This window comes from Acanthisitta chloris, unplaced genomic scaffold, assembly GCF_000695815.1.
Source record: "Acanthisitta chloris isolate BGI_N310 unplaced genomic scaffold, ASM69581v1 scaffold25596, whole genome shotgun sequence".
In the NCBI taxonomy this organism is placed as follows: domain Eukaryota; kingdom Metazoa; phylum Chordata; class Aves; order Passeriformes; family Acanthisittidae; genus Acanthisitta; species Acanthisitta chloris.
The window spans coordinates 1-20132 of record NW_008680106.1 but is presented as its reverse complement, the minus strand read 5'-3'; the positions used below and the strand labels follow the sequence as shown (position 1 = coordinate 20132).

General features: G+C 38.5%; 1 protein-coding gene across 1 annotated transcript in view; it reads left to right on the top strand.

Moving 5' to 3' along the window:
• The window catches only part of ARSK (arylsulfatase family, member K), a gene marked incomplete at both ends in the record, with an annotated part of 28121 nt that extends 7998 nt beyond the window's left edge, over positions 1-20123 (top strand). The window contains 6 exons of the mRNA XM_009077599.1: positions 179-350; positions 1383-1607; positions 4540-4764; positions 4849-5109; positions 19187-19297; positions 20034-20123. Of these exons, the coding sequence (XP_009075847.1) occupies positions 179-350; positions 1383-1607; positions 4540-4764; positions 4849-5109; positions 19187-19297; positions 20034-20123 (1084 nt within the window). The remainder of the gene's footprint in view (positions 1-178; positions 351-1382; positions 1608-4539; positions 4765-4848; positions 5110-19186; positions 19298-20033) is intronic.
• Between the last annotated feature and the right edge of the window lie 9 nt (positions 20124-20132).

The window sequence follows — 20132 nt, the reverse complement described above, 5'->3', positions numbered from 1 at the left end:
TTGATACCCATGGAAGTAGGTGAAAATAGCAGCACCATGTAACAGATAAGCAGCTGGAGTTTCTTGGACCACAAATTGAGAACTGTGAATTTATGCTAATAAGTTTTTAATTAAATCTGTGGTTAAAAAAATATTTAATTCAGTTGCTAAAGTAATGTTAATTTCCTCTTATTTTTAGGTAAATTTTGAAGCTATTAAAATACCCAAGTGGTCTTCTCTTTCAGAGATGCATCCAGTAGACTATTACTCATCATACACCAAGAACTGCACAGGAGAGTTTACAACGGAAGAAGTGAGAAATATTAGAGCATTTTATTATGCAATGTGTGCAGAGACAGATGCCATGTTGGGTAGGTAATGTTTCACTATACAGTGGGTTTTCTAGTTCTGATTTTTTTAAGACAAGCTGATAGGGCTGATTTTGGGGAAAAGAATGGAAAACAAAACACTGCCATTCAGATGTGGGAGTAAGTCATGTGGATGTTGCACTGTAGAAAACCAGTAACTGCAACATAAAATTGCATGACCCATGCACAAGAGGAACTAATTGCTTTTTGATTAACGACTAACTGAAATAATGGAAATACTTTTGTGAAGGGAACAGACTGGCAAAGCAGAGCTGGAAGGAAAAATAAGTTTTAGGGCCTAAGTAGTTTTCCTTAAAGATTGATTTCAAATATGTAGACTGGATAACAACTGTTACACATAGGCTAAACAATAAGGTTACATTTGGAGTTTCCCCTTGAATATTACTGAAAGTTAAGCAAAAATAATTAATTGGACATTCAGAATTCTTAGTTTGCAGTAATATCTACATACATAAAATTATCATGCAAAGTGGTCTTAACTTACAGTATTTTATTTCTTCATTTGAAAAGTGACAAGAACAACAATTTGATTGCTTACTAACATGAAATTCATGAATAAATAAACTAATCTTAGCAATGTTAGATTGATAAAGTAAATTAAAAGACACAGAATTACTCTTCCTCGTTCTGTGAATGAAAAGAGATCAGTGTAAGCCTGACAGTTTTAGGGAATGAAGGGATTTCAGAGTAACTGCACTGGGGTTTGATTTTGTAATGTGTTTTAACTAGTCTGTTCAAGCAAGAATCATCTTAGTGTTTTAATATTTAGGGTGCATAAGTGCTTTGGTTAATCACCAACTTCATTGATCTTGGCCCTGTCTTTGTTGCACAAATGTACATCAGAAAGAGGGGAGTGTACGTTGTGTCTTCATTGCACCATTGAACATGCAAGAAGAGAGGAGTTTCCAAGCCTCTGACTAGGAGGTTTCCTTGAGGTTTGCATGCTGCTTTTCAGGTACCAAAGTTGGAAGAAGTATTTTGAATATAACCTTTTTATTATCTTTTTGTTGGCAGGTGAGATTATTTCAGCTCTGGGAGATACTGGGCTTCTTAGAAGAACAATCATTATATTCACTGCAGATCATGGAGAACTTGCGATGGAACACCGTCAGTTCTATAAAATGAGCATGTATGAAGGAAGTTCCCATGTTCCTCTTTTAGCGATGGGGCCAGGTGTAAATGAACAGCAGCAAATACCAAATGTAGTATCTCTTGTGGATATATATCCCACTATGCTTGGTGAGTTAAGTAATTTCAAGTGAAAGTTTTTTTCCTAGTTACCATTATTATTATGCATTTCTATTATAGTCAGAATTATTTCTCTACTTATTGAGACAATACAGTAACACAACAGAAGCTAATCTATCTGTGGAGCATACATATGGACTTAATACAAAAAGTAAAAAATGGATGAAAAAATTAAATAAAGGACCCACTGATGTTCCTTATTACTATTGCTGTCATCAGGGGAATGACACTGACTGATTATATATAGGATTATTTGTTACTAAAAAAATGTGATGAAAACCATACAGATGCATTTTAGATGTGAGTAATCCTTTCTACTTTCATACCCAAAAGTTTACTATAGAAATTACAGTGTAACTGGGTCCAGAGTAAACCTGAAAATGTGGCAGGTTCATTAGCTTATTGAAGGAATGTCTTTTATGAAGGCTCATGTGAAAGTAATGTGATAAATGCTTTGTATAGGGAATGTACAATTGATCTGGGTGAGCATAGTAAGATATGATACTTGATATCCATTCTTACCTTATTAGCTATGAAAATACTTAGTATGGGGCAGAGAATCAAATAAAAAGAACTGACATTAAATTACTTAGACGGAAATCACTTTTAAAAATGAATTTTTGAACAGTTGTCTGTGATAAATCATGCAAGAGATGATTCTCATTGGAAGTAAACATCAGGTGAAGTTGCTGTTCGACGCTTTTTGTGTGATCTTTCAGGCTGCCAAACATAAAAATGTTATTTTCAAGCCAGTCTGCAAAGCTTGCTCTATAAGAGGTGTCACATGTACACTGCAATTGGCTATGAGAACATGGGGCAATAAGTAAAGATATACTTCCAGCAGTAAATGTTTGTGAAAAATCTCTTCTGTATTGTTTTAAGTGGATTTTCTAAAAAAAAGGAACAAAAGTTATTTATCTGTCTGTATTGCCTCAAAATGTTTGAACCAGTTATCCAGTTGAAAATAGGATATAAAATCTGAGTGGCTTTCTCTTCCATATTTTGATATAAAATCTTTATATATATATATAATCTGTATTAGATACGGATTTTATATAAATTATGCTATCATATGTAAGAGTTTAAAATCTCTGGTTTTTTCTTCGCTGTCCCTTTTCCCCAGATGATGTAATTAGTCAGGTGTTTTAACATCCTTCTGTCTTTTCGTCCCATTGCTTTTGCCCAAAAGTTTGTGTGTATAGTCCTTTTCTTCTCTTCTGGCAGTTCTCCTTTTCTGTAATCTGAATGTCAAAAAGGCATGTATGGTCACGATGAATGTGAAAACACAAAGAACCATCTCTGTCTCCTATCTATTATGTCCTCAGTTTGCATGCTCTTGCTGACAGGAGGAAACAGATTTCAAGTCCTTCTTTGGTGATACATGTAATCCCTTTGTGCTGCCTCAGGGAAATAGTCTATCTTAAGGTGCTATCCAAATGCTTTGCTCAAGTCTTCCTCCTTTACTGATTTTGGAAGAGGTGCAGATATTTGGATTTCAGCAGAATGTGAGTGATAAGGATAATTCAGCCAGAAGTGCAACAGCTCTTGCATTTTTTAACAGTGTGTAGCATGACCTTTCCTCCAGGCAGCACTGGCTTTGTTGGTCTTTATGGAAGTACTTTGGGCTCTCTGTTGGAAAAGCAGGAGAAGGTGCCTGGAGTATTCTTTGTACATGCAGAATGCAGTTACTGCAAGTAATAGCATTACTGGTTTAGGATGACAGAAGAGGAATGCCTATATCCCTTTTTAATTTGTTGGAATGCAGTATGTATTTGTTTAAGATTTTAGCACACACACTGAAGCTGCTGGGTTTTAAATGTTACAGGTCTTCCTGCTTAATCAGGTGCTGGCTGGTTTATTTACTGGAGGAAGAACTGCAGGTTAATGACCAGTATAAATGCTGTAGAGACAGAGGGCATCAAGGAAGATACATGCTGCTGAGGGAAAAAGTCACATATGAGCAATTTATATGCACAGAGCTTTGCCACTCAGCAATTAAATGCTACCACGGTGCTCTGTGAAATGGAAGGTTTTGAATTTTGAATGACTATGGGCAATGCTCAGTGGGGTGATTAAAAATAGCAGTACTGTCAGACTCATTTTTTTAGGATGTGCTGAAGTTTAGGTAACATACTTGGGATTCTTAGCTATGTTTTTCAGAATATCTAGGAAAGACCCCTTCAGCCTTTTAATATTGACCTTATCTTCAGGAGCTAGAGACACTTGTAAGTTGACGCTGAGGAGCTTATGGATCAGCATCTTCTAGGAGCCATCTAGTAGACTGTGGAGTCATACAGTGTTTTCCAGACATGCACTGTGTTGATGCCACCTCTGATGCCATCTTTATCTCCAGTCCTGCAGAGAAGCAAGTGGTCCTGCTCCTCAATTTCCCTACCAGTTTTAGGTGATAACCATAATGGCCACCTTTTGTAAAGCATTTTGTTACTCACCAATGAAAAATGCTAGATAGCAGCTTAGCACCATTATTATCAAAGAAATGAATGGTTACACCATGTGGGATGTGGAGCTTTTTAGGGTCTTTTAATGGTATCACATTCTTTTTCTCCTGCCAAATGTAGTCAGAGCAGAAGGGAAATGTTTAAAACCATGATTAATAAATAAAAAAAGCACCATCCACGGAAAGAGACTATTGTGATTGCTTTTAGCAAACTTCTGTTGGAGACTGAGTTAGATGTACATGGTACTGCATTTGATCAAGATGGTGGGCAACTTGCCTTGAAAAGTTCCTTAAGGTTTTTTGAATTGTTTGTTTTGGGGTTCCTGTGTTCCACAAGAAGAATAATTAGGAATTCACATTTTATTACCAAAATAAAATTTACATTCAGATACCTGTAGCATTGTGTTAGGCTTTTTTAATCATGAAAACTGCAATCGCGTTTTGATTGTGTATATCTTCCCTTAGACATAGCAAGAATTCCTGTCCCACAGAACCTCAGTGGATATTCTCTTATACCACTGCTGCGTGAAAAGGCTGAGACAGAAGTGTTGCCCAGAGGACCTCGGCCCTCATGGGTGCTGAGTGAGTTCCATGGGTGCAACGTGAATGCTTCTGCATATATGCTGCGAAGTGGCAAATGGAAATACATCGCGTACTCAGATGGCCATTCAGTTCTGCCGCAGTTGTTTGGTATGTTACGACTTTCATGTCCTGACTGACTTACTAATTTATTTAAATACAAATTGTCTCTTAACTGATTTTTGGTTGTTGCAGACCTTACTTCCGATCCAGATGAGCTAAAAAATGTTGCCACGGAATTCCCAGGAGTTGTGCATTCCTTGGACAAAATACTCCGCTCTATAGTAAACTATCCAAAGGTTTCTTCTTCTGTTCAGGAGTATAACAAACAACAGTTTATCAGCTGGAAACAAAGTTTGGGTCAGAATTACTCTAGCACTATTGCAAACCTTAGGTGGCATCAAGACTGGTTAAAGGAACAAAAGAAATACGAGACTGCAATTGACAAGTGGCTTGGTAAGTAGATAGAAACAACCTTGATTTAATATGACTGAGGATATGAAAATATTATGTATTTGCAATATTATACTGTATTTCAAGTGTTAGAATTATTGTCTTACATAAACTATTTAAAGCAAAGACTCTGAACAATTACTGTTTTGTGTTAGAGAGCCAAGAGCATTTTATATAACTAGCACGCACAACAAAACTACGTGTTTTACGTGTGTTTGTTCTGTGATACTTAAGTGTATTAAGTGTACTTAAGGGTAGCATGGAAATACTCATCATGTGGATTGAATATTTAGCATTAGAACTCAATAGGAATTTCCATTTATGAGGACAGACTAAAGCAAAGATTGTACCAGTTACAGTGGAATCTGCTGGATGGATTATAAACCCACATTGAATAATCCACTTTAGAGAAGCTGTAACAGTTAAAATATAATCGAATGCTAATAACAAGTATTGGTCTGAACACAGATGTGGTTTATTAAACTGCTTACTATTTCCACATTCCTGTGTTTGACTCTCCATCTTTGCAAGATCTGCTTGCTAATCTCTTGCTTTTAGATCTGGTACTTACCACACCCTGCTGTTTAAAATTTCATAATATACATAGGCTCCTAATTGAACATGTGTGCAAGTGAAAAGGAATCTGATCTCTGCACATGGTTAGATTGGGTGAATGTTAAAAAAATCCCCTCTGGCCAAACCCGTGAGTAGAGCAGTTCTCAGAAAAGTTTGTTAAAAAAGAGGAGTGTGATTTGCATAGCATAAGATGAAAATTACTTGAATAAATAAACTGCTTGCTTAAATGTTATGCAGTTAGATTTTGCAAGTACATGCTTTAATGCACATCCCTGAGTAGAGAACTGAAACCTTGAAATGTACACAGAGGAGACGCAATTGCAGCTTGCAGGAAGAGTTAACAGGGATGTGACAAAAAAAACAAAGCAGTTTTGGAAGATAGTGTTCATACAGCATTACAGCCAACCTTGTACAACTTACTGCTACTGCTGTGGCAGAGTTGGGGTTTTTTTGGTAGGCAAGGAATGAACTAATAGGTAAAACACCATTCATACCTTGTTGTACATGCCATTAGAATAATTCTTAAAATGAGTTCAGGTAGGGATAGAATTACTTAAACAAAATACATGTCTTGGCAGTGTAATGTAAATGGGCTGCATAATTGGAGAAAGTATTTGTAACCATATCAAGGCTTGTTCAAGAGGGAAAGGAATAAGGAAATTTATCACTTTCCAGAGGTCTGGACAGAATGCAGTACATTGTACAGAATGGTGAACTGGGTGTGTTTTGTGTGTGCATTTATTAATGACTGCATGTTTAAAGAAATTACTAGGGAAAATCATGTTTTGTCAGTTGTTGACAGTGGTTTCTTTGAATATATGAGCTTTCAATATCCACTAATTGATAAATGTTATGTTTACAAAAGTGCTGTTTGTGATACTCTCTGACATGGAAGAATAAATCAGAAAAACAAACTTCTTGCTGTAATTTCTTGCAACTACATCTTGTGTCAAACACTGTCCAAAGAAGCCCATTGTGTGTGGGAGGCTTCCAGACAGTGCAGGAAACCCCAGGAATGTGCCAGCTTGCAGTGCAGCACTACCATGTCAGGATGTAGGGATGCTCATTTGCAACACTAATCAAATGAGGCATGCAACGTGCAAGGTTGGCTAACTAACAAAGGAAAATTCTGTTTTCCAAACATGCCAAATGAGTTATGCAGTATTAACACTGAAGAGAGCCTGTGGAGTGAAAGGGAGAAGGGAGCAGGCTGGAATGCCAACAGGTTCAAACTTAGTGATTAGATGTATCCAGGTCAACACAGCCTCCTGAGATGTATCTGAGGCTACCAAGGGTATTGGCCTAGTCAGCTTCTGCACTCTGCTTGTCTTCCAGTGCTTTCAAAGACAGGAGAGGTATCACTGTCCTGATGAGCAAAAATGGGAACTGTTTTTGTAAACACAAGGTCCTGGTGGTTACTGAAGAGGCAAGAGACTACGATTGTGAATTTGCCTACAAATCGCATGAAAATAATCAGAATAAGTAGCCAACTTGCTGAAAAAATAAATGAGTAGGGAAATCCAGACTGAATGTACTTGGGCAATGGCCTATCTGACCTACTTTAATGTGGAAATATTGTCTATATAAAATTACTGTAAGTTCAAACTGGCTAAAATCAAGCTGTAATCAGATGCAAATATAACGAAGGCCATTTTTGAACTTTGGCTAGGCCTCCTGCATGCATGAAAGGGAGAGGATATGATAATTGAGGATAATTATGCAAAGTAATTAGTGTAAGAAGCAAGAAATCACTAACTAAATAGAGTACTAATCAGTGTAACCAATGAGCACTAGTTTCTTTTTTTGCTGAAATGTGTAAATAGTAAAAAGTTTGGATAGTTGGTATGCACATTATGTGGGGTGATCACCTATGCATCCAGTGCTGCAATAAATGAATGCCTGCTTCTTAATACTACATTGGTGCATTGAATTTTTCTTCCCAATTTCAATGACAAAGCTCAGTAGTAGAATCCAAAAATCAAAAAGTGGGAAAGCTGGTCAAATAATGTCTACAAAAATTTTGTTATTCTGTTTGGTACTTCTTTATTAAGTATTTTACTACTTTAGTAATTTGAATGCAGGAGTAGGAACCTTTTTCTTATTACACATGAGAAAATGCACCCAGGGAGAGCTGTCAGCACTTTTGAAGATAGGCTAAAATTCAGAATAGTCTTGATTAGCTGAAAAAATGTTCTGAAATCAATCAGGTAAAATTCATAATGGCTTAATTAAAGGTCAAAGTGGAAATGGAAAAATCCTGAAATTGTGAGCAACAAAGTGTCTGGGCTGCAGTTTTACAGAAAAAAAGAAAGCCTCACACACTTGGACATTTTAAAGAAACATAAGCAGAGTATGAATCAACAGCGATGTTCCAGGACTGAGCCCTGTATGACTGCTGCCTCTGTGGCATGCGGGACCAGGGACAGTTCCAGGGCCAGGGCTGGGTGGGGGAAGCTGCAGTGTTGCCAGGGGTGTGGGTAGTTGATTTTACCACTCATTTCCATGTACTCTAGTTGGCATGACAGAAGAATGCTCTGTTCTCTCCCCAGGCAGTTTCTAAAGGATGGGCATATTCATCACACCATGGGCCTTGTGCTTCCCTCTGCACTGCAATCAAGAGATCCTGATCTGCGAAATTACTGTGGGCCTATCTGGAGTGCACCACCCTGATACTAACCCTGATTATGAAACGAATCTTATTCAGAGATCCATTTTAGATGCATGAGGCATTTTTTACTGGAAAAAAAATTACTTTTGACTTTGTACAATTAAATACTATTCACAACTATATATTCTTGGACTATTTTGCTGTTGCCAAATCTTTTATCAAAATAAAATGCTTATGAAATGCATCATTTGTCATTTTATCCTGGAAAAATCCTCACCATTTTTCCAGTAAGCTTTGACTTTAACAAATCAATGGTTCCATTCTTATTTTTCCCACTGTGCAACTGATGGTGATGAGACACCGATGGTTTGGCAAAGGCACCGACCATGAGCTGGAGGTGTCTTGGGAAGGAGTTCAGAGGATGAAAACAGTGACCATGCACTGCAGCCTTGATTTTAGGTTGCACCTCTCCAAAATCAAAGCATCTTGGAGACACAGAAGGCTGACAAGGCGTTTCCCAGGGGGTAAACAGAGGTTCGCTTTGGGAACTGCTGCTCAGCATTGTGCTGAGATGTGCTGGTAGATAGAGCTGAGAAGGAATGGGCATACACCCCGGGTGAGGTAAGCAGCTGAAAAGCTGTGAGAAAAAGAAGTAATCCACCAACTGTTTTTGTTCTGGCATATTTTTCTGTGTGAGAAGTTTATTAGATTAGAGTGCAACATGGTACATATAGTGAGAAGGAATGTTCAGAGCACCAGTGTATGCAGTTTACAGGTCACAAGGAGGCAGTTCCTGCCACTTGATTGTAGTGCAAATACAACTTTGGAAGTGTAATTAGGAAGGTCAGAGCAGGTTTTCTGTGGTGGTGCTTTTATCTGTGGAGCTTTGCTGAAGACATTTTGGGTTGGGCCTTGCGAGATCGAGAGAATGCAAAGCTATACGTGCATATAGCTGAGAAGGTAAGTGAACAGTACTGGTGGTTTGCTGCTCTTTATAGATATCAAGGAGAAGGTAAGTGTCAGCACTGGGGTTTTGTTGAGGACCTTTTATATGCGAGCATCTGCAGGATGTTCTAACTTTTGAAGCTCAGCACCAAGAGAGTCAAAAAGTGTGCAGGTCCTCATAGGTGAGAAGGAAGCAGTGTGAGGTAAGTAGCTGAAAAGCTGTGAAGAAAAGGGATAAGCCAGCAACTGTTTTTGACATGGCACATTTTTCTGTGCTGCAGGTCTACCAGCTTCTGCGGGACTGAATTGTGTGCAGTATACAGGCTGGAAGGCTTTTTGTTTCAGGAACTTTTGAATGGGAGCTGCTGCTGGAATTTTAAGTTTAACAGCTTGACTCTGTGATAGTGAAAAGGTACTCTGGGCCATATAGCTGAGAAGGACCATGCAGAACCCTAGTGAGAGGTAAGTAGCTGAAAAGCCATGAGGAGAAGGGGTCACAGTTCTCATGGTCAAAATCCTGGCGGGTCATGAATTCCTTTATGAAGTTAAAAAAATGTTTTGTTGTATATCTTATAATTGCACTTAAAGCTCCTCTCCTCAAAACTCAAAAGCATTTTCCCTGTCTGATCTTCAGTGGCTTCCAGTGGTTCAAGACCTATCTGCCAGCAGAACTGTGTTCATCCCAACCCAACTGAAATATTTGCTTTTCCTTAAACAAACAGACCATTGTTTGTTATTCAAAGGTTCTATTTTGTCCATTCAGTAAAAGTTTACCAGCATATTTGTAAGCAATCTGGGCATTAATCTGGTCTTGATAGGTAATCCCTACTATTACATAACCCTCATATACTATCTGTTCTGTTCCAGGATGCTTGACATTCCAATGGGAATAGGGCAATGGTGCAGACCAGGCAGTTGTCTCATCGCCTGTTCAGTTATTTTTAAGGTGAAGCCAAGCTTTGTTTCAAATATAAAATGGAGTAATTTTAAAAGCTCCACTGGAGATACTCCAAATACTTACAGTTCATGCACAAGCTGCTGTGCAGTGAAGTATTGAGGCACTTGGCTAATGAAGATATCATGTACATTCAGCATTTGTTTGTTTTCTAGGTGAGATATTCTGATCTCTTACAACTCCCTTCTGGTCTCTAACTCTTTGATTTTAATGTTTTGTTCTGTAGTTGAACCAGAGGGAAGCCAAATCTGACAGACAAACATCCTCTAAAGCAACAGAACTCTGTTTGCTCACTCTTAGGATAACTTGCCTTACCGACACTAGAATGTGTGACATTGATAAAATAGTCTGAATAAATAAGCAAAGACAGTTACATAATTTGAGGCAATGTCTTCTATTAGACAAGACATTGTGTGCTTTGACTGTTTTCCACTTCAACTTTTGGGTCAAGTAATTCCATTATAGAATCATAGAATCATTAAGGTTGGAAGAGACCTTTAAGATCATCAAGTCCAACCATCCACCCACTGTGACATTGATAAAATAGTCTGAATAAATAAGCAAAGACAGTTACATAATTTGAGGCAATGTCTTCTATTAGACAAGACATTGTGTGCTTTGACTGTTTTCCACTTCAACTTTTGGGTCAAGTAATTCCATTATAGAATCATAGAATCATTAAGGTTGGAAGAGACCTTTAAGATCATCAAGTCCAACCATCCACCCACTACTACCACTGTAATCCCTACTAAACCATACCATATCACCCAGTGCCAGATCCACATACCTCTTAAACACCTCCAGAGATGGTGACTCCACCATCTCCCCGGGCAATCTATTCCAGTGCCTGACCACCTTAACAGTGAAAAAAATGTATTCTAATCTCCAGTCTGAATCTTCCCTGTCTCAGCTTATGACTGTTGCTTCTAGTCCTCTCACTGCAGGCATGGCAGAAGAGACCAGCCCCCACCTCTCTACAACCCCTTTCAGATAGTTGTAGAGAGTGATGAGGTCACCTATGAGCCTTCTCTTCTGCGACTGAACAAACCCAACTCCCTCAGCCATTCCTCATAAGACATGTTTTCTAGACATTTTAAGAGCCTCGTTGCCCTTTGCCAGACATGCTCCAGTGCCTCAATGTCCTTTTGAAAGTGAGGCACACAAAACTGAACACAGTACTTGAGGAACAGAGAACCAGAACACCACAAACTAACAAATTGCCACCAGCAAATCAAATGCTACCTCACTGTGAGGCTCAAAACCCACCTCTAATCAGGTAATGTTCAGTATGAGATCACTGTATCATGTCTTACTGCAATCTAGTCTTGCTCAGTGTTTTGCGTTTGGAGACACTATAGGTATATGGACCAGAATGTTTTCACCTGATATGTGCTGAAGAGAACAAGCATAAAACACATTTTCCAGTGCACTGATACCTACCTACTGCTTTGTTAAACCATATCACATGGAACAAAATGGAAAGTAGCCTCACTGAGCTACTGTAAATAGTGCAATGAAAGGAGAAAGACATATTTCCAGACAACTAATTTCGGTTGAATAAGCCACGACTAAGGCACTCAAGGTTTTTAAGATACAAGAACTTTCTAAAAGAAATTCTAGCTGTGTTATTTTTAGTGTGCCTTGCCACATCTAGTAAAATAGTAAATAAAAGTACTTCTTTGCATATTGTTATGCCAAAAATAAGGATCACTCAAAATGGAAACTGTAAATAAGGAGGCATGGTTCCAAATTTTAGCAAATACTTTGAAAGAATGAAGTGTGAAGTGCCCAGAAGGATTTGAAACCCTCCACTTTATGTAAATATATTTCCGTGAATTCAGAGTAAATGGTTAAGCTTTGTGTCTCTAGACAGCAGGTGAAACTTTTTGCTTCTTGCAGCAGAGGGATCTGATTCCTCTAGGGAACCCTAAGGAATATGAAAACTTCAGTTGAACAAGCACAGAATTCATTTCTCTGGCTGTCTTATAGAGCAGGGCAAAGGAGTTAGGCAAATGTAGTATCAGTTGAATATGAAAACGTGGATCCAGTTTATAATCACAGAAGTGCTTTGAGCACTATGCAGGATTTGGATTTGGTAGCAAGAATATCAATGCAAAACTTGAACAAAATAAATAAGTAGGCCCCAAATCAGCAATGCACTTAAACCACTACCACACTTGAAGTGAAATGGGAGTAGCTCCAATATTTAAAACTTCCATTCAAGATAATCCATATCTATCACTATCTATCTATCTATCTATCTATCTACCTACCTACCTACCTACCTATCACAGTTAAAGCCAGGTGTGTAGCTATGACCTTCATCTATCACATCAGCACTGAAACCCAAACGTGACATTTGTTAATGCTTATGGTGTCTTTAAGGAAGAATGGGATGCCCTTAAGGCTCTACAGGACTAACTCTCACTTTTGCTCCTTATTGCCTATTGAAGAGAAAGATCAGGTAGATTTACAACTAAATTTCAATGACTTCCCTTCTTGAATCAGAATAAAGTGTTTTTTCCAACATAAAAGTGCCTTTGCTTTCGGAATACTGTTATGCAGTGACATTGTAAATTAAGTAGCACTCATTTAACTTTTAAAACTTTGCTTTTGGCTACAAAAGGAATGGAACAGAAATTCCTAGTGGATTTCACATCAGAGTTGACATTGCATCTGAAACCAATTCTATATGTAAGATATATGACTAGAAAACCCCTTTTCCAAGTTGGTTGTTATGCTGGGTTTTCTTCTGTTTGTTTGGTTTTGGTGTTGTTTTTTCATTTTGTTTTCTTAACCTGTAACATCTCTTGTTTTCTTCAGCATGACAATAAACAACTGAGACTTCTTGGGAAATCTCTCATATGGTAAGTCTAAAATGTATTATTACGCATCATTACTTAACATTTATGGTTTATGTTGACATTGAAGCTTTTTTAGTCTATATTTAGGCTAGCATATTTAGGCAGCTAAATACCTTTTGCTGGAACTAACTTCTTAAAACAGTAGTTTTATTTGTTAATGGAAGCACCTAAAGGGGTTGTAAGTTTCTGTGAAGTTCTGCAGGTTGCTTTCTTTATTGCATTCAGCAGAGCAAGCACTTTTAGTTCTTGTTGTCACTTGATGTTTTTTAAATAAATATGACTAAACTGCACAGGCCATAGCTTCCTAAACTGCTTAAGATGTACTGATACCTGTTTGTGAACCACTTCCAAGGGATTGTAAGGGGCCATTAAGAAATGTTTGTTTCCACATTGTCTGGCTTTGATGACTTGGTGTAGGGGGCTGAAAACAGCGACCCCTGGACTGTTTGCCTCAAGGCTTGTTGAGTCACAGGTCTCCAGCTGCTGATATAATGAGGCACACATGTTCACCACCTACACCCTCTGAATGCATCCCTTCCAGCTGCTGAGATAATATGCACCATTGTCCACAATAGACATCACTTCCAGATACCGAGATCAGGGGGCTGGGAATTGCTCAACTCCAGGGAAACTGACCAATCAGTGCCCTGAGAGAGCAGCATACTGTAAAAAGGACCAGCATCCAGAGCATGGCATACTTACCACCGAAGAAAAGGCGACTATGGATCATCAGAATGCTGCTGGACCTATGGTGGTGACTATCTCTGCTTTCACATACCAAATCTTGCTTACTTCTAACTATCCCCCTTTCCTGTTTCTAACTCTCCTATTGTCCCTTCTCTCTTCCTTGTGTGACCAATAATAAAAATCTCACTTCCTAATAATGTTTTGACCTCGTTTGCGTCTTAATTCACACTGGGGAATTAATTGAACACACCCAAGTCTTATCAGACTGGAACAGTGATGAACATTTTGATGCTGGTTGTTGCCTGTGTGGAGATGCTTACAGTATCAGTGTTCTGTGATGGTCATAATACTGTATGAAATTATTAGATTTTGAAGACCATATAAATGCAGAACTTTAGTTAGTTTTAAAAATCATCTTAAAATGACTTGCCCAAATAAGACTTCCACGGTTCCCCATCTTACTTTTCAATCTCTCCATACAACAAGTGACAGCTCACTCTCAGATTCCCCCTTAAGTCAACTTTATCTTGTATAATCTTCGAATAGCATGCTTACCTGAGGCTGTATCCACACTCTATGCACTGTATCCACACTCTATCCACAGCAAAGCAGAGAATACACTAGCAGTATGGTACGTAATAAGAGAAGGACAAGATTCTCAGTGTCAAGTTAGTGCGCAGCAAATAATGACATTTTGGTTGGATCCAATTTCCATCCCTCCCCAGTCCTCCTTTCCCCAAGACAGGTTCAGCCTTCTTACCCTAGTAACTTCCTATGCTTTACATAATATTAGCAGGAGTACATGTTTTTTACTGTCTTTAATCTAACATTAATAGAAATAAGTTGAAGTACTCCTGTATTTTTTGGCATTTAAAACTTCAAGCAACTTTGAAGAAAGCAAGGAAGCTTTCTGTGCAGCTTTTCAGTGAATTTGCAAGTCTGCCTCTTCTCTACTCAGTTTCATCGTATCTGCTGATTGTCCTTGGCTGTCATCTTTTAAGCTTACTGTGTTTATAAATCTGTTAAAAAAAAAAACACCACAAGCCCAAGGCAAATCTGGTCTACCTTTTATTTTTTCTCCTCTGAAAAAGCTGAAGTTCTTGTCACCTTATTCTGTGGTCTGGACTTTGATTCCCATCCTACCTGTAAGAGGGCAGGACAAATTTTAACCTACATCTACACTAATCTACAGGAACAGGATCTTTGACACAAGGTGTCTTCAGGCAACATTTGTAAACATAGTATGTGATAAAGTCAAGACACTACTGAGTTGAGGCTGTTGTAACTCCCTGTAACATATGGTACAATATCACAAGACATTATGCTTGAGTGTTGCAGGCACTTAAAACTAAGATTTATTATTGCCAACATTTTTCTTTCTTTCCTTCAGAAAGCTGCATGTCAAAGGTCTGATTTCTGTCTTGGTTTTGATACAAAGAAAGTAAATAGTGAAGCATTTTATCAGGATGTTCTTTAGAAGAGCTTATGTTAGCAAACCTAAGTTAGCGTACTTGTAGGATTGCTTAAGATGTAAACGGATGTAAATGATAAAATTCAAGGATAACAAGAAGTTAAGAGGAAGATAAACAATACTACCAGTTCTGAAGACTAGCAACAGGAAAACAGGACTATAGAGCATGCATTAAACTCAAAGGTAAAAAGTTCACTGCGATGAAGACTACCAGCCTTCCTCCTGAAGACCCCCAGACAACCACTGGAAGCTGTTGGACCAGCACCAAGTGGAGGTGACGAAGGAAGAGAATATGATAATGAACTAATTACATTGATATACACCCATTCCTAGAAATAGTAAATATGTACGAGCATTTAGTGTATATAAACTATGAAGTTTTTACTCCTGGTTGCACAAGTTTGGTGGAGCGATCTCCTTTGTGCCCAGCACTGAATAAACAAACACCTGCTACTCAGAGATACAAGTCTGTGAGTAGTTCTTTTCCAGGTTTCTCGGTATTAGTTAGTAGAAGCATTACCAATATACAAGTTTTGTACTTAACAACAACCACTGAAATTAAAGGAACGTGTGTAGCCAAATTTCAGTTTCTGTAGAGTAATGTATGTTTGGGCAGGAGAATTTATTAAAAAAACACATTAAATAAAAACCCCAGAGTCCTCATGTAATATTCCATTCTCCTCTTTTCTTTGATCACAGCCAAAAAACCTCTTTGATTCTTTCTTGTTAGCAGCTACAGGGAGGAGTACACTGGAACTTTTCAGTGAATTTGCCAAGGCTTGCTAGTTCCTTGAGGTCACTTGTCTTCCTGGGAAAGTTATACCTTTGCTGGTACAAATTTAGCAGCTGGAAAAGTACACTTTCCTCCTCATTTCCCCTTTAGTATCTCTGTGGAGGATGGACAAGGCAATCTCTGAGAATGCATGTGTTCAGTCTTGCATTTATATTGAACATTGATCACAAGATGCCTGTTGCTAATATCTTGGTGCTATTGAGTAGTGTTTGTCTTGCATTGTTCTGACATAAAATGGAAACTAAAAAGGAATTGAAAAGTCTTAGTCTGAAATCAGTGACTCAAAAGTTAGTGACTCCAAAAGGTTAGTCACTCCAAATACCACTTTGCAGGCACTCAGGCTTGAAAGCATTTATTTTTTTTACCTGGTCACATTTTATGTAATTGTAAGGGTTTATTTTATTGTTAAACTTTTGCAGTATATATATGAAGTATACCTCTTGGAGATCTTTACAGCATACTCTTTCAGGCTGTGTGTTTCACCTGTATAAGTGGATTCCCTGCTGATTGGTGCAGACTGGAAAAACAGCACCTTTCACGCTTAGCCATCAGTGTAAAATAGCCTTTGTCCTCTATGTCCCAATACCTAGAGAACTGAACCTTAGCTGAAACTTCACAGATGGAAAAGTACACAAATAACTTCTTGATTCAAATTCCAATTCCATTTTTATATGGCTATGGATCTTCTTCTTCCCTCAATACTTTCTCTTACAATGTTGTAATTTGCTGCTAAAAACCATAAATGTGTACAACTTATTTTTGTGCTTAGGTGTGATGAATGGATAAAGGCAGACAAGATAGTAAGATCAGCTGACAAGGATGTACCAAAAATCAAGCATGAAACAAAATAAAGGTAGTTTCTCTTCCTTGTTCACCTTTGTTTTCCTCAGCTTTGGTTTTGATTTATTCTTTAGTACTCCCCATTCCTCTGCTCTGGCTTTTTGATAGGCCTATGAATACTTCACAGGAAAAGTGACTTCCCAACCCTTTAAAAAGGAAAACATTTATCATCAAGGTTTTGTTTTTTTCACTTCAGAGTGGGGAGGAGAAACTTATCTTTCCATCTTTCCTGTATTTTTAAATGAAATTTATGCATGAATTTATAGAACACAATGAGAAAGATCCATTTTATTAACAGTGTTAGGAGCCAGCTCAGTGGGGTGAAATTTTGGAGTTCCCTCTGCAGATTCTGGAGAGCAAATCTATGACTAGTCCATATGTGTGTCTCTATCATTTTATTTCTGAGCATTTCTTTCAGAATGTGTTCTTTTCACACTGATATTTAGGCTCAGGTTGTGGTATACTCCTTGGGCAGCGGGCTGCAAGGAAGCTTTGCCTTCTGCCATAGGTGTCAGTGCTCCTTCTGCCTTGCCCTCTTCCTCCCCTTCCCTGCAGAATGGCAAAACCTGTGGAACCAGTGTACCAAGGCACTGCCCAACTGCCCAAGGGCCAAAACTGCCCAACTGCCCAACAGCTGCTGAGTCTCACAGCCTGCCCTGCCACCGCTCCTACATGACTGGCCGTGTTCACTCATAGAGCAGTGGTTGTGTTGCTTGCATGCTTGTTTTGGTGCTGACAGAGTTCCTGTCTTCAGTAGAAAGGTCTTGGCACGGACCATAGAAAGGTATTCGTAGTCTTTTAAACAAAGAGGAGAGCTTTCCTCTACAGGCCAAAAGTTTAAGATAACTGTAAGTCTCGTGTAAGATGCATGCTCAATTGAGACGTGTTTTTCATCCGTTCTTTCACCTAGAATAAAACAGACAGAAGGAAGAGGAGTATTCAGTGCTAAATACTCCTCCAACTCCCAAGTCACCTCCCTCTGTAACTGTAACAGAGTTCAGTAGCCATGAGTCCAGCGTTACCATCTCTGGGAGGCTGCCACCAAATCAAAAAGAGATACAAAGCATCAGAAGTGAAATGGATGACACAACAGATGCTCACAGTGTTGCAGGGGAGCTGCAAGATCTCCACTCTGAGGGAAATATTTTTCCAGCATGTCTTGATGCCAGTGTCAGCTCCAGTAGGAGCAATCAACCAGAGCCTGAGCATACTGGAAATGGTAAAGGAAAGGTTAAACTGAACTGTCTTCAACCTAACCAGCTCTTATTTTAGCATTGCTGATGTCTCTTCATTCTGTTATGATTACGCTTCTGGGAAGTGAGTTTTTGGAGGAAATAGTAGTCTGCTCTCTACTTCAAATGTGTAGAAATGGCATAATCATCTAGTGAGCAAAATATAACCTGCCAGGAAGTTTCTCGGCCTTTCATTAGGAATTGTGATAGTTTCAATGAGAAAAAAAAATAAATAGCAGAATTATATTTTTACTGGGCCTGGGAAGAAAAGCCCAGAGCAAACAGTACTATATTGCATAAGGAATATTTATTGTATCAAGACGGGATCATTTTGAGTAACATGCTTGCAAGCAGAAGATGCTGTTTCTTGCATAAAACTTGGCTCTCTGTAAGTTATTTATCTGGGGGAAGAAAGACCTGGTTAATGCATGCTTGGGTAACTATTTCAAACCTTATGAAAATAGTGTTCTAAAAAAAATAGAAGCCAAGCTGATATCAATGAACTGACCTCCTTAGCTAGGTTTCACATTCAGATGTGATTTTGCATATTCAGGTTCCTATCCTGAGACCACTAGAGAACAGGGGTTAATAAACACAGCCAACACTTGTGCGCATGATGTCAGCGTACTGCTGCCTGCTTTTTAACTATTGGCAAGGCCGGATCCAAAAGCTTTTTTGTGAAAGTGACTGCCTCTTTTGCAGTTCCATCAAAAGTACAGTTACTTTCACTGTGTTGTAGTGCCTAAAAAATTCTTAACACTTAGGAAGAAAATATATGTCTGACTATAATCCTGAGATGACAGAATTGATTTCTTCATTGCAACAGATGTCAGTTAACAATTGACTGAATTTTCTCAAAATGCCCTTAAGGTGTGTTTTCTTCATCATTCTGTTAGAATTGCTCTTTTGAAAGAATACAACAAAATGTGTTTCCTTAAACAAAGTAAAAGGTCATAGGTAGCTGTCAATAAATACACCTATATTGATTTCTTAATAAGAGATCTTTAGAGTGAGAAAAACACATGGAATTGCAAGTTGGTTTTATTTTTTAATTTCTGCTTCTTTCTGCTTTTTGGATTTTTTGTCTTATTTTTTGCCCCCCATTATAGTGCTTAGAGGCAACAAAGCACTTCCAAATGCACAGGGAAGAGGCAGCTCTTCTGAAACACAGAAAACAAGCCTGAAAACATCTGTAAGCAGCATAAAGAAGAGTAAATGCAGTAAGTAGAGCAACTCAGTGTGAAATGAAATACATAGAAATACTGTGTCATTTGCTTGAAATCAATGTTTTAAAAGATAAATGTGATAGGATGTAATAATTACGCTTGCAAATCTTTTAGGAAAGTATTGCCCCATAAGCAGAAAGACATGGATAATTTTGACATCTATGTGGACACATTGCACTACCTCTTTGCCTTATTTTCTGATGCAGGCAATTTATATATGGCTATGATTCTAAACCAATGAGTGTGCTGTTGTCATGATCCGTTTGGAGAGTAGAGTGCAAGTTATTTATTTGGACCTTAAGCAGTTAGATCGTATTTGAGAATCATCTTCCAAGTGTGTCCCTATACCACCCTCTTACATCCTTGCATGCACACTTTCAGCAATATACTTGTCAGTTTTCAGGATGAATTGTGGAGGCATGGTCTGGTGCTTTTATCCACCCTTTATCTCTTTAGGATTTTGGTTCACATAGGTTCACATAATAGCTCTGAGTCTACCTGCACAACAGCTAACTGGGCAGTGTTTCCAGTGAAATGCTCCCCTTTCACAGTATGCCGGAATTAGAGTGGCCTCATTGCAGACCTGGTCTGTGGTCCTGTACTTGGTCCAGGTGGTGCAGAGATCTGTGCCCCAAGCTGCTACAGCAGGATGGAGTCTGAGACAGCCACTGATAAGCTTTGGGTTGGGCGGGAACGTTGCTTTGTTTTGTAACAATCTATCTTTCCACAGGAAAATGTGGGAAAAGTGCAGAGGAGGAGGCTGATCTTAAAGAACAGGATAATTGTTTGCCCAAAGTTCGTGAGTGGAGTTTTCAAGTGTGTAAGTATC